The 15,811-nt window shown below is 34.1% G+C and overlaps 1 protein-coding gene across 1 annotated transcript in view; it reads right to left on the bottom strand.

Moving 5' to 3' along the window:
• Positions 1-459: 459 nt before the first annotated feature.
• Positions 460-15,811, bottom strand: part of LOC145663778 (innexin inx3-like) — a 28,618-nt gene continuing 13,266 nt past the window's right edge. Inside the window, exon 3 of the mRNA XM_081729864.1 lies at positions 460-2,191. Coding sequence (XP_081585990.1) covers positions 1,267-2,190 — 924 coding nt within the window. The 5' untranslated portion in view covers position 2,191 and the 3' untranslated portion in view covers positions 460-1,266. The remainder of the gene's footprint in view (positions 2,192-15,811) is intronic.

The raw sequence follows: 15,811 nt of genomic DNA on the forward strand, positions 1-15,811 counted from the left end.
TACAGAAATATTATAATAATGCATTAGTTAAATTCTTAGCAAAATGTTAATCATGTATAAAATTGTTTCTAAATATAGTCCTATGTATTTAAGGAAAACAGTTTTTGTAATTAATAATTACATTACGTGTTCACTAATATGTACCATTGGCTTCATATTCAGTTCACCAGAAATTTAACATAATCAAATAATATTGCTTCATTGAAGCAAAATGAAACTTTAAAATAATGAATTATATTTAGCTTTTATTGTTCCTTTTGAAGTAATACAATCAACTGACTATTATATATCAATATAAAAAATATACGAATTATAACTGTTCTTAAACTTTTAATTAGAACAATATCATGAACGTTGAGTTCTTAGAAATACAAACCAAAAATTCAATAGCTTCACAAAGCCAAATGCATATTTTCTTGACGTATCAACATTGAATAAAAACTTGGTTCAATATTTTTATAATAATAAAAAATGTCACAATTTATAACTAAATCTTCAACTGTATTCTTATATTTTCAAGATTTATATTCAATATTTCGTATGAAAAGTATAAATTTTGAAATTGTTAAATATTCGATTAGCCAATTCACAATTTAATCAAGTTTATTTATTTATACATTTCTTTACCGAGTCTTATGATCACAAAATTTTGAGACCGAACAAATTTTCAGTATTACTTCACAATCTTGAATGACTTAAATGATACATTTTTGGCAGTACAAACGTTTAATAAAAGTAAGAAAATTTAGTGTATAAATCAACTATATGATTAATAAAGTATGTTAATAAAATAATAAATGAAATATGTTAGTGAGCTAGTGAAATATGTTAGAGAAGTTTGATAGTGAAAACAAACGGAATAAAATTCGAAAATAAAATAACTTCAAATTCTCATTAAAATCGTTAGTAGTATTAGAAATGACATGAACTGATAACTTGTACGTTAGTCGAAAGTTAAGAGGATATTTAAAACTAGTTCCTTGGGACTCCACAAACGAAGCAATTTTTGACCTTTTCGGGCAACTCATTTTGAGCTTCTTCTTTAGTTATTTTGTTCTGTGCTTTTTCCTCTTCACCCGTAAGTTGACGTAAGAATCTTAAAAGTTCGTCTTTGCGCTCATCAAAGTTTTCCGAAGAAAAATCAAAGTAGAAGACATCATTGGTGTACAGTATGTCCGAAATTTCTCTTTCCTTGATGCCCTGTTCGTCTTGGTCTTTAGCATAAGTCTCGTTGTTATCATTCAGCTCCTCAGGATTAATGTTGATTTATCTCATCTCTTTCGCCATCCTCGCATCCTTTTCCGTTGCAGACGTGTATGTGAATCGTAAATTTACTCCACGTTGACGTGACCGGATAGCGACTATTATATTCAACAGTAACTCAACGACAGAAATCATAGCCAGACAGAAGAACCAGACCCACAAAATTATGAAGATGACCTCATTGAATGCGTTGATTGGAATTGTGCACGCTGTCTCATGCTTCATTCCGTAATCACCCAAATTGCATTTGATTTTTTGAGGGAAAATCTTCATCAATTTGTCACTCCTCTTCGATGGTGGTATTGCTGGAAACGTCAGAAACTCAATTCCATAATTTGTCAGTGGATATCCCAGAAAACTGTTGACAAAGCAAAACGAAATAATCACGTTTACCATATTGAGAATCTGGCAGAACAGAAGTCGAAGCGGGCTCTTGAAATGGGTTGAACTGAATCCCCACGGATTAAGCAGATCATTCTCCAATCTTCGATGCCTCAAAAATGTTGATGCAGTAACTGGAATCCGTATCTCTCTCTTCGATGTAAATCCCCAATAGGGTAAGAAGAAGCAAATGGCTACAGTGAAAAGGATGAACGGGATCAAACGATACTTGACCTTGTAGACTGCTTTGGAGTTGACAGAAATATAGTCATCAGGGAACTGGAAAGATGAGGTAGCCCAGCACATCCTATCCATTAAAACGTGTGACGTTGCCTGATTTCCTACCATCGTGCATTGAATTGGTTTCCCAATGTATTGGAAACTCTCCACAATAATGGTGAAGAAAATCAGAATAATTGCGGTGAACTTGTGAAGTTTAAAAACCGTGTCACTTGTAAAGACGCCTTCGAAGGCCTCCTGACGGAATGCATTCTTTACTCTGCGAAGTGTCTGTTTCATACGGCGATGAAGAGGACTTCTTTCCATCCTGCAAATTAAGAAATTCAATTTTAAGTATCTAAAAATATACCTGACTTCACATTAATATCAATTAGCAAATGATACAAATAAGAGTAAATAATATACATTTTATAAATATCATATGATTAATAAATGATCACATTTGAAACAAGCAATCACGCAAAACAAGGTGAAACTTCGGAAATGATTTTAATATATATATATATATATAAAGTCATATGTTTTTGGAAACACACAAGTATATGCCTGATAAATATATTAATTTGTTGTAGTATATATATCAGTTCAAGTGCGTACAATGAAGCAAATGCAGAAAGAAACTCTGTTGGAGGAGAGATAATGTTGTGACGGAGGATCTCAAACTGATATTTATTCTTCTATGATGGTTCCATAGGAGTCAAATGGATGGTAGGGATGGACACGAGATGAGGATGCTCTTTGTGAAATTTGAGACGAAAGGGGAGTCACGAGTCATCTCTCGTCCCATCTCGAATATCTCGAAAAATTAGTCATATTTTTTTAAAAAAATGTTTCGTAAGAAGTGTTCATTCTGAAGTTGCTACCTGCCTTCGAACAAACAGCATAATTTATTACTTTGAATTTCTAAGGTAACAAACAGTTTAAACTTGTTAAATAATGTTTGAAATCAAGCTTTATTAACTATTACGTAACTAGTGTGATTCCCTTAAGCGGAAAAACCTTCGTCCACTATTTCTATTTACGACAACCGATCTTGAACAACTATTCCACTGCGAAGTGTTTGACTACCTCTGTATAGCTCGAATCTTGATCTGAGCGACTTTCTCTCTTCTTACACCTAAATTCATTCCTATCCGGTAAAGATTTTGACAGTGATGAACAATTGCTAGTAGCTGTCATGTAGTGGTGCCACTTCTAGGTTATAGATTATTACGACCCTAGTATAGAAGTTCATCCCAGAATACGATAAGTGTCTGAATTCGGTGGTGGATATGTTCAAAAGTAGTGTCACCTGTGATTCTTCTGTGGTAATAGATATTGTAAGGTCGTTGTGTATTCTTTATGCTTATAATCCTAGGGAAACATGTCTTTTAGATTCTCCTTTGTATATATGTATGCATATAATACAAGTTTAAGTGATATTATTTAAAATATTATTGAATAAACTTGGACTTTCAACACGCCCTTAATGAAATTATGTATTTTTGTCTTGTTTCAAAATTCTAGACGGGATGAAACAGAACTTCTCGAGACAACGAAGTAATATATTTTCGAGACGAGACATCATCTTGTAGGAAGAAGACGAAACAGCCTTACGTCTAGCCCCGTGTGCATCCATAAATACTGGTCATTCATGAGATCACTTGAATACTTAATTGAGTGAATCATATCTTTGAATTTGGATACGGACATAAGGCAAACATTAACATTCCGAATATTAAAATTAAACCACTATTGTGTATTTCTTAAAGCAAATAATGAAAGAATCAAACAACTATTAGTACCAGCATCTTTGCATTTTATATAACTCCACGATATCACGATAGTAAAAACTAGATCTTTGGTCGCAAATTTGCATTACGCTCGCCTCATGTTTGTAGTAATCTAACTATCACGTTTAATTTATAATTCTTACAGTTGCAACGTTAAATATGAATGTAATTGTGGATTTTAGTTTAATATTGGTCTACCTAGAATATAAAAAGCGAAGAAACGAGAAGCAAATGTGCAAATGTTCTCATGTGTAATCATCGGCGCAAGTAGGATGGTTGTTAATTGTGAAATGACGTAAATATACAGAAATTTAAGTTACTGAGCTTCTAATAAGAAATGCCGTTATAAGAATCCTATCTTTCCTTCAGTCGTCGGAGACGTTTCACTTAAAATGAGAAAGGGTTGTTTTAACATAATAAAACATCAGTATTGTTATTGCGTTTTAAATATTCAGATTTCTCTACCTGGCAAAAGTGGAATTGTCCTGAAATTGAGCTTAAAATGTGTTTTGGGTCTGAATATTTTTGTTTATTTTAACTTCCCAAGATTATACACCGAGGCTAAAGAAGATGGGATAATGAGATAGGATGGTAGGATGAAGGAACGGATAGAAAATGAGAAAACTCAGAGAACACCTACGTTCATGGTGTTTGCCCTCCACAAAGTGCAGGACCCAACTATCAGAGATACAAGTAACAAACAAACCATTATATTTTTCAGTAAGATTGATAATTTTAAAGACTCTTCTCATCGTGTTTATATGTTAATTTTGAATACTAATTACAGAATTACTTCAAGAATTTTACAGTAAATAAATTATAAAAGTATTTATCTCATTTTTCAAGATATATATATATACAGAGTATCTCAAATGTCCTCTGACATAGGGTAACTGTTATTAGGGTTACTGTTCGGGTAAAAAGTGTGAGATAAATGGCGAGGTGGGAGGTGGATAAATTTTGTAAAAGTATGATGAATGGGGGTGGAGGCTGACCATCGACACGTTAGCGTAAAAGACTCTCACTTCATTCACTTTTGTTGTGGGTCCAGATAAATGGCAATGGTTGTATTTCCATTTCTTATTGGGCGCATAAGGAATGTACAGCTCAAAACGGCTTGACAGATTTGAAAAAAAAAAAAACACTCCTTCATTTTATATTGAAAACATCATATTTGGAGACGGTTTCCCCTCTTACATTTTATTGTAACTCTGATAATAACAGAGTTACCTTATGTCAGGGGCTTTTGAGACATCTATGCATATATAGTTTTAAGATGTCAATTTAAAAAGGAAAGAAAAGTAAGTCGTATTATACGCACCAAAGTTTATTGAGGCTTAAGTTATTTTTTGCTAGGTTGTAAAATTGCGATTACAAGTAAATGTGTTTTACTGTGTTTTCTAAAATTTCTAGCTCTTTTAAAAACAAAAGTCTGTTCCCTTTCAACCTCCCATGCAAATGAAAGGTCGGATGAATCACATGTTATGCTAGAAAACAGCAGTATGTTTCCTTCTTGCTTTTATCTTGCTAACTTCAATGAATTTCTCATAAATGACTCCGAAATTTTGGCTACAAGGAGAGTAGCGGAACAATGGTATGTTTTGTTTTGGGGACACCCAAATTGGAAGTGAAACAATTAGCAAATTACGTGAAACAGATGGTCAATCATTATAGTCTCTTTGTAGCTACGATATTCTCTCTAATTCTATCGATTATTTGATCGTTATAGATTAAAATTATATATTATGTATCATATTTGCGACTTAAAACTCCGTACTTTTCTGTCTTGTATCTATTTTGTTTGTCTACAATGAAATTATCATATGCATATTCAGGGCCGTACTGCAACCAGGGGCCTTCTGGGAAAATACTTTCTAAGGGGCCCACTCACATGTGCGTACTACCCCCTCCCCAACAATAAAAGGGAGTCCGGGAGTGTCACTCGGATCAAATATCCTAAAGCGTCTTAAAATGCAGATTTAAAACTTTATTTAAGACAGTAATTTCTCCCCTAAAACTGACTCACCTGTCCAATCCCCCATTCTTCTCCTGTAACTATACAGTCACCTGCACAATTTTCATTACTTCACATCTCGCCATAAAATAACAATGGCGAAAAATTTGCCATAAACCTCTCATAGGCGCCTCTGGTACATATATTAACAAATATATGAAGCATCAGAAGTAATTTATAATGTATACAAATGCAACAATTCTCCATTGTCCTATATTAACAGTGACCAAAAGGGACCCAAAATTTAAAAATTATTGAAAACATTTTCACCATAAAAGTTTTACGATAAACATGATATGAGTCACTCCTGTATAATTCATGGGCCCTTTTGAACATGTTGAGAGAAGGCCCATTATAAAAGTTTTTTATGGGACCACTCTTGTATTTTCCCGCTCTAGGGTCTCCAATTGTCTTAACCCGGGCCTCTATATATTTTATACGGAAAACAACGGTGCTTTAAACTATAAATTTTTATTTACTGTCTAGTTATGGCATCATTTGAAATTTCTGCTTAGCTGAATACTTCAATTTTAGCAAATTTACAAAGCAGAATGGGAAATCAGAACCTTTCAAGGATTGAAGTACGAAAAATATGAAAGGCTGTTTTCACAACATCACGGGCTGGCAACGCTGGTCTGGGACTCTATTGCCGGTTCTCGACGCATTATCGTCCACAGTTCCATTATTTTCATATGAAACGAATGCGTAACGTGTTATATATATATATATATATATATATATATATATATATATACCACTACTACTTACGATAAGAGGTGGAGGGCCCACTAAAAAAATTCACCATCTAGGGCCCACCAGGAAATTTCCCGGTTTCCTGCCTGGCCAGTACGGCCCTGTCCATACTGAAATATTATCGTTCAGTTTCCATCCCTATTGTGGACAAATGCAAGAAAAAAACAAGACTTAAAGGGAACTCGTAAGATTGATAGATTGATTTTGAGTTTAACGTCCCGTTCAGCAGCGAGGCTATATGAGGCGTGGACCTACTGATTAACGTGAAATCCGAACCACATGCACTCTTGCCGGAAATTGAACCCGGGAACTCGTAAGAGTCATTTTCTTCGGACTTATCTGGGGGGCAGTTCGAATTTTTATAACAAAACTATACCATATACTTCTCACTGATCTGGAAGATGTCGGCGGGAGGATTTCATACGATCAGTTAATTACACTAAGTAGAACAATGGTAAAAATTCAATTGGGTAAGTAACTAAAATACGTTACCAATTAGCAATATTTTCTCTCATTTTATCTAATTATGTAATAGTATATCACTAATTGATCAATTAAATCATCGAGAGAAAGCAAAAACATTCAAAACCCACGGATACAGATTTTGTGTCTTTTGCTAATAATAATAATAATAATAATAATAATAATAATAATAATAATAATAATAATAATAATAATAATAATAATAATAATAATAAACTGTTTATTAATATAAAATACTAAAAAATATGGAATTTCAATTTCAACATAGAGAAAAGAGTACTTTTGTTTTACATAGCAAGAGTACAATAGACTTAAAAGATATAGAAGTTCAACATTCTCTCCTGATATGGCAGAGAACAATCTCATCCCCGTATGATTAGTGTACGCGTATTCAGCAAAAGATATTGGAATTCAATTCCCGATGGGAGCACGTGTGGTCAGTGCAGAACGGGACGACGAACATCAAAACAAACAACTAACCACAAGTGATAGTATTATTATTATTGTTATTATTATTATATATACAAAGTTACTCGCTTTCTACTACCGTTTTTAGTTTATAGAGTCGATTTCACCTTTTTATTCAATAAATTCATATGTGTCAAGTTAATGTTGCTCATGAGGCGTGAAATATCTCATCTCATCCCAAAAACGAAACCAGAAGTGGGTGTAAATTTTAAACTTTGAGAAGAGACGAAAAACAATTAATCACTCTCGTGGGCAACAAACACTTCACCACCCAATTCTTAGATCTCAGACACTGTTTAAATGTTACAAAATTTATAACATACAACTATAAAGTGATAACGTTATTCTATCAATATAATGAACAGCATTTCCCACCGTTTAAATATATGCGAGTCATTACAAAATACGTGGGTTAAATGTCGTTCTATGATATCCTTCATGAACTTCTTGTGACGCGGAAGGATTGTGATAACTCCTATATGATACTAAGAAAAATACGAAAATATAATTTTAGTACATAAATTTTGAAAATGACATCAAAAAGGATTCGAAAAGAGATGAAAAATGTCTCCGAGAGTCGAGAGCAGACGAGAAAGAATTATTCGAGAATCGAGACGAATTTTCTAAAAAAAAAAAAAAAAAAAAAAATAGTGAGGTGAGACGAGAAAATCTTATGTCTCGTCTCGTCTTTGTAACATTATCTATATAGATCGATATTGGAAGAGAACATCGTACATTTCACCTTCAGTTAATAGACGGCTGTTCATGAAACGATCAATCAATGTAAAACATACTTTGTATCTAACTTTTTTTCAATTTCTACTCCATAAAGATCAATATTAAGACAGGAAATTATAGATATCTGCACTGATAAATGGATTAGAGCCGAAATTACCGAAAATTCGGGAACGCTAACTTCATATCAACAAACTGTTTCCAACTGATTACTACAATTTTTACTTTTTGGAAAACAAGGGTTAAACCCGAAGTTCCCGAGAATGACAAAGACTTCCAGCATTATTAAAGTATAAGGGAACCATTCTTGTTATGCTTAATCCGTATAAACAAAACATATTTCTTAATTCATTTAGGCTTCCAAACTATGTTATGCATAAGCATCGGCAGTCTCGTGCAAGGGTTATGACTGTCCATTGTTCTGTCGACAAGTATCAGATCAAAAATGATAAAGCATATCGGGAAGCAGATTTCTCGCAAACAATTTAGCGTCCCAAGGATAAGTGTCATACCCTGCATTAACCCTCTATTCAAATAAGAGAAAATGATAAAAATAATAATTTCCGGTTTCAGCATTGATTGCCATTGACGAAAAAAGGGAATAGATAGCGACAAGAGATATTATGCAAAGGATTCACTTTCTGAAGACAACATATCATCAGCACATACTACATTGTATCAAAACTGAAAATAGTTGAAATTTATGTATTTCCGGTTTCAAAAGTTACTTTCCAAAAGACAAAAAGAAAATTATAAGAGATATTGAGAAGCGCCTTTTACAATCGATTCAACGTCCCAAGAATAGACTCTACTTCCTCCGTCAATAATCTGTTGAAAATGGAAGTGACACGAAACAGTTTTCTGAGACCTGGGTTCAATTCCCGGCGGTAGCTCCTGTGGTTCGGATTCCACGTCTCATATAGCCTCGCTGGTGAACGGGACGTTAAACTCAAATATCAAGTCAAATCAACTTTAATCACCATACAACAAAAAGGGTAAGAGATAAAGAGAATTTTTTTTAAAAAAAATAAATTAAGAATCTTAAGAGAACACGCCATTATTATCCACAAGACTACCAAAACCATAAGTAATTGAAATTTAATGCTAATACTTATTTACATACAACAAAAGCGGCGAAAGCTGTTTTTGACATGGATTCAACGTCCCAAAAATGAGCTTTATCAGGACTTCTATCCATCTGTTAAATCAGAGATGGTGAAAATCTAAGGCTCTTCGGTTACAGTACTTAGCTCATAATTGGTGAAACAGAAATAGATAGCAATAAGCAATTTTCTTGATATGCTTTCAGTCCACAAGAATATGTTTCACCTCTGATTGTATTCCTCTGTTGCAACCGAAAAGGATAAATATCAATTAACGCTTGTAATTTCAATATTAATCTCCATACAGGAAAAACAGAAGAGATAGCAAGTAGTGTTTTTTTAATATGTATTCAGCATCCAAGGAACAAGCTCTATCTTTGACCTTATTCATCTATTCTAACCAATAATTATAGATGTATTTTTTTAAGTCTAGGAATTGAATTTGCATAGTTTAGAAGTCTAGCATAGTTTCACACTGTGAAATGAAACTCACTTGTTATCGTATAGTCCTACAGAATGAATGGAGTTGATTTGGAGTTTAGCGTCCCTTCCAGCAGCGAGGCTATATGAAACGGGACCTACTGATTAACGTGGAATCCAAACCACATGTGCATCCACCAGAAATGGAACCCAAGTCTCCCACGCCAAAGGCACGTACCCTATACTAATATAGAAGTAACATTTAAGTCAGAGACTGATGATTTCTACCCCTTATCGTTTAGATAGTGCTACGTTAAACCAACAAGGCTAAAGAGTATGTTCCTGCCAAATTTAAGTTTACTCGAAGTCGAAGTAACAAAGCTTGCCCCCTACTACCCAAGGACTGAGTCTATGCGTTAATAGAATGCTTACTGCAAAGAAGGAAGATTGCGTGAACGAACTCCGGTAACTTCATACGACAATGATTCCAAATTTGCTTATGAGAATATATTTGCATGGTTCAAGTGCTTTGTGATTTTGGGTCTTCATGACACAATCCGAAACCTAGATCTAACTCAGAATCTCCCATCAGCTTTAGTAAAGATCTGAAGGGCATTGCTCTCATCAGGAAACTAATGATCCCAAATCATCTGCAACAATGATTATAACGGTGGCCACTTATACACCGTTACGTGTGATACATAAAAACGATAAATTAAGTAGCTATATATGTATTGCATTGAAGACTTAAGGCCGCTTGGGTAAAATTTAATATTATTCAATTGAGCTATTTCTTCTTCATATTTTCTTTTGGTATGATATGAAACCATTTTAGGGAGTAAGGCCCAAAATACCTCGGAAGTTTAAAAGTGAGGATCACCCTATCATTCAAGGTTAAACATTTATCTGATACGCGCTTCTAACTTTTAAACTAACTAAAGAAGTTGAAATATTGTACCATGTAATTATTAGCAGGTTGACATTGTTTGGCATACTCTATGATATCACAAAGTTAGCAGTGTTCTAGAGCAATATAAAGAGAACTTTTATGACACTACATTATGTTGTTACATATTTCAAATCTAGATATAAAAGGAAAGAATAGAATACCACACTTGTTATGCAGTATTGCAAACCCGTAATACCGCAACCCAATGCCGCAACGATGTCACAAAACTCGAAAAACAATCATAAATATACAAGGGCACATCAAGATAAATTACACACCCTATATGCATAGGGTGGATAATTTATCGTAATACCCTTGTAACTTTAAACAAATATACAAAAAAAACGCTGAAATTTTGTACCATGAGAATATCGGAGCACATGATTACCCATTGAACATGAAGTGTTATTTTTTTTCAAATAGTACAACGTCAGTTATTACATATTTCAATTCTATATCCAACAGGAAAACACACTATAAAGTTAACTAACAAAGTTCTGTCGCTTTTTGTGGAGGTCAGGTTCCATTGGCCCTCAAACTGTGAGTTGAATGCGAATGGAGATACGGCGAAAGTCAGTTGTTCGTGTAGGTATATCCAACATACTACCTGGTTGTGGCAGTTCAGTTGCATCCTAAACGTGCGTAAGGAGAGAGTGAAGATGGGGCCTCTACAGAGAGTCATAAGGAGGTGCATGCTGCACGAGATCAAAATAGGGTCAAACGAAGCTGCAGAGGGGCTGAAGTCATGCCAGGCCTTTGGTGAGGGTGTCGTGACTACGTGGACAGTGCAGCGGTGGTTCACCTAGTTTAAGGAAGATGACGAAACACTTGAAGACGCACGTGCTGGAAGAACAACGCATGTACAAAAGATCTTCAGACAGCAATTGAGGTGTAATGTGGCCAGACATGTGAGGAACTGGGACTACAATTCAGTATGAGTGTAGAAACCATTCGGCAGAACCTCCATCAGTTCGGGAAGCACTACAAGTTGGGTCAATGAATCTCACATGATTGTAGTTCGGGCCAGAAGACAACGTGATCAGACATCTGTGTTTCTTTGCTGTCTCGTCTGAGGATCGAGCAATTTCTGGACAGGGTGTCGACATATGATGAGAAGTGAGTCTTATACGAAGCTCCACGGTGTCGTCATCATTGGTTAGCACCCCATGATCCGGTTCTAAAATAGCAGAAATCAGCACTGCACGAGATGAAGGTCCTCCTGTGTGTTTGGTGGACTGCTCGCGGCATCGTGCATCGGGAACTGCTACCAGTTGGTCAGAGCATCAATGCAACAGTGTACTGTCAGCGGTTGAGCTATATTGAAGAAAACACTCAAAACTCTGGAACCAGCACTTCTGAATCGCAAATGAATCAGGGCAATGCTAAGTCTCACGTAGCTAGAATGACCCTGGACACCATTCACGTCTTGGATGGGAAGCCTTATTGCATTTGCCATACTCCCCGGACATTGCACCATCCAATTATCATCTGTTCCATTCCTTGGGCAATTACCTTAGAGGATGGCAGTTCAAATATGTAGTAGAGGTTAAAAATGCACTTGATACCTCCTTCGCTTCACGGCACACCAAGTTCTACTGCGATGGAATCCATGCCCTTCCAGAACGTTGGCAGAAGGTCGTCTATGCTGATGAAGACTATTTTTAATCTTCTAGGTACGTCTTAGGTGTTGTATCGACTTTCGAATGTGGTGAGTGAAAGAGCGACAGTACTTTCTTGGTTACCTTTATATACTCGTTATGGAGCCTTGGAAACTAATAACTCTACAGTATCTTAAAAACATCTAAAGTTTGGTGATCTCTATAGCACTAATAACGCAAGTGAGACAAACGGGAGAATGCACATCGAAAGTATTTAAGTGTATAATATTATAATCATGATATAATGGATTTTGAATGAATACAAAGTTACAAAGGGATAAAAACTTGACTTTTTAAAAACGCCTTTATTTCAAAAAATCAACTGACCCTCAGTAGATAAATTCCTCATCCAATTACGTAAGTAAGTTTCAGAAGAATTGAAGATCATAATGTCTTTTACAGCAATTTGATATCACAAGCCGTTCTGGAGATATGGCAAAAATTGTTTAAGTTTGTAACACTGCTTAGAATTATGTACTTTCGAGACCTTATTTTCCTTATACTTACCCAAAAGAATTGGTATAATGTTATACAATCGAAGAAAATAAAAAATGTTTTAAAAAGTTCCTAATTTATGCAAGATATCAAATTTCACATTTTTTTCGTATCCCCCAAATAGTTTTAGAGAACCAAATTGGTGTAAACAGTATTTTCATCTTTATGGCTATTGGAAACCAAGTATGTAATTCGAAGTGATATCTATCTCAACATTTTTCAGAGTTGTCTTTTGAAAAAAGTCAAATTTTTAGTTCCTTCTAACTATTTCTACTTGTTCGAGATAAGTCATAGAAAAAATATGACCACAGTATTTCATGTTAGGGTAGGCTGGATTTTCATTACCTCGTTTGTCTCACTTGCTGTTATTGCTGTTGCAGAACTCTTCAATGTTTGGTTGTTTTTCTGTATGTGTGATACTATTGCGTCCTTAGTTTAGAACACTACATTATAGATGTGATTAATTTATGTTTTCCTTTTACCGTAGGTTTGAAATATACATGAATTTGATATAGCTCCGCTTGTCACTTTATATTGAGTTGGTAACGTTGTTAACTTTGTGGCATTACGAGGTATGTCGGATAATGTATCCCTGTCGATATTAGCATACTACAAAGGTGTATGATGATAAATGATCCACCCTGTATAAAAAACATTAGGGTGTAACGAAGGAAACTTTCTTTCTTTCACTTTCTTTTGAAATATTAAGGTGGGTAAGGTGGGAAGTGATCATTTGTAGCCAAAAATCACTTTTTTCCTAGATTTTTTGGTGATCGTTTAGGTGGCACGCACCGACCTTGAAGTTAGTAGATATAAAATACATAAGAATTCCTGGCAGATTTATTATGCTATAATATTATTATTATTATTATTATTATTATTATTATTAGTAGTAGTAGTAGTAGTAGTAGTAGTAGTAGTAGTAGTAGTAGTAGTAGTAGTATAAGTATTAGTATTATTATTATTATTAATAATAATAATAATAATAATAATAATAATAATAATAATAATAATAATAATAATAATAATAATCCAAAATTGGACCTTTAATACCTAGAAGAAGAAGAATAAACTTGTAGATCCATCGAAGCCTATTTGATCACTTCAGCCGACGCCTTCTAAAGGAGAAGTTCTAACATATGTTTATATAACCGACACGTCACAGTCAGTTCATGTGTCCCAGTTGAAAGTTCGCATGCAATGTACTCTAAGCTATATTTTTCTTTGGATATTATTTGTTCGTTTCTTTACTGTTCATTACATCTTCTTCTCCTATCTTATTTTCCCTTTTATCTTTCAATTTCTTCTTAAACAAAGTATGTCCAGATTCTTTCCAATATTGTTATTCCCTGCCCTTCTATTTCTAATAATTGCTCATCATATTTCCATCGAATTATTATAATTATGTAAATATTCCCTCTGTTATCCATTCTATATAACCTGTCAATCATAATACTGTTAGCCTGGTGTACTCTTGTTCGAAGTGAATGTAGGGATTGTAGCTTAAATGAGAAGATCAAACTAAACTTAGAGAAATATTTGAAATTTCTCTCTTAAACACGCCCCTGAAAGATAGGCAAAATGTGTAACATAAAGATTAAGAATAATTTAAGTTGTGATTAATGAAAATGTTATTGAATTCAGAAAAAAGCTTAGTGTTCATTTTATAACAGTTTATTGGTCATTGAAATTTTGGGTTCTTAGATTTGACGTGTTTAAGTGTCTGAAAGATTGTGAGGAATAAAAGTAAGGAAATCTGGCCGTAAGAATATCATACCTTGAGTACTTCTGGATCCATGTTGTCAAGATTCTCCTTTGAAGCTCAGCCTTGGATGTTATAAAACGTCCTTGGAAGAATGATACTCGATACTCGTAAAACACTCTCGGATAAGAATTGAATGCAAACTTTCCGGAAAACTTAAACTGAAATGACTTATTCTGCTTCGTTACTTTAAGTATAATCTCGTAATGTAAAGTGACATGTTCGTTTACTAGTTCGACGCGTCTGATTCTATGCTCCGAGCTTTCACAGTTCTCGAAGTCGATTTCGATCTGTTACTCTTATTCTTACTAATTTTCGCGCTTTTACTCCTTTTTACTAACTTCTCTTTCCAAGGAAACGGTTTTATATGATCGAAAAATGAGGTTGCGGATTTCAGAGATGTTTTCATGACAACAACAGACTCCAGCCAGCACGTGGAGAAAGAATATTCTGCTGACCAAGAATCCTTAAAATCTCCAGACACAATTTCCCAGATAATTTAAATTTTGTCAATCTAAGAAATTTCTGAAAAAGGAGAATACAAGATTCCTACAATGTTACAAACATTCTGTACTAAATTCTAAAAGTAAAATGCTGATCTAATAGTGATTGTTTAACAGACATAATAACCTCATTATGTGAATTCTCTTTTTAACGTAATGTTAACTAGGTTGCAGTATTTGCTTATCGTAACGAAGATAACAATGCATGAGCAATGTGAATAATTTTCATAACATTATGTCCTTCTTTCTTATTCGTGTGACATGATTTTAATAAACACAAGTGATTATGTAAATAAAATTAAGTTAAATAACATAAAATATTGTATCGTTACCAAGAATCAAAGTCTAGTACTATAACATCTAATAATATCTTATAACAACCTATAATATCCTATAACATCCTATAACAATACGTTTCATGGGTTTCTTTGTATCTCTTAATCTCAAAACCAATAGAATATATTTTATTCCCAAAGACCCCTCTCACTCTTCGTCTCATTTCAAATACTAACAACTTGTCACTAGTTACATTACCTACATATCAAAAGTAGTTACTTCTACTAATTTGTTCCTTGCTACCTAAACAATTCATATAGGCCGCTTCAAACTAGTCATAGACTCTCAAAAACATTTTCTACATTTATGAACAAAATTTATGCATTGATTTTTCTTAATTTTATCCAGAAGTTAGAATGCATACGTATAACGAGGGGATATGAAATATCTGTATTTATTATTGGAGCATATTGTGTAATGTCTTACGCAACTTTAAACATTGATAAATGCTCTTCGTCGTATTCCTACAATCCATT

Source organism: Thermobia domestica, chromosome 11 (assembly GCF_964235325.1).
Source record: "Thermobia domestica chromosome 11, izTheDome1.hap1.1, whole genome shotgun sequence".
NCBI lineage: Eukaryota > Metazoa > Arthropoda > Insecta > Zygentoma > Lepismatidae > Thermobia > Thermobia domestica.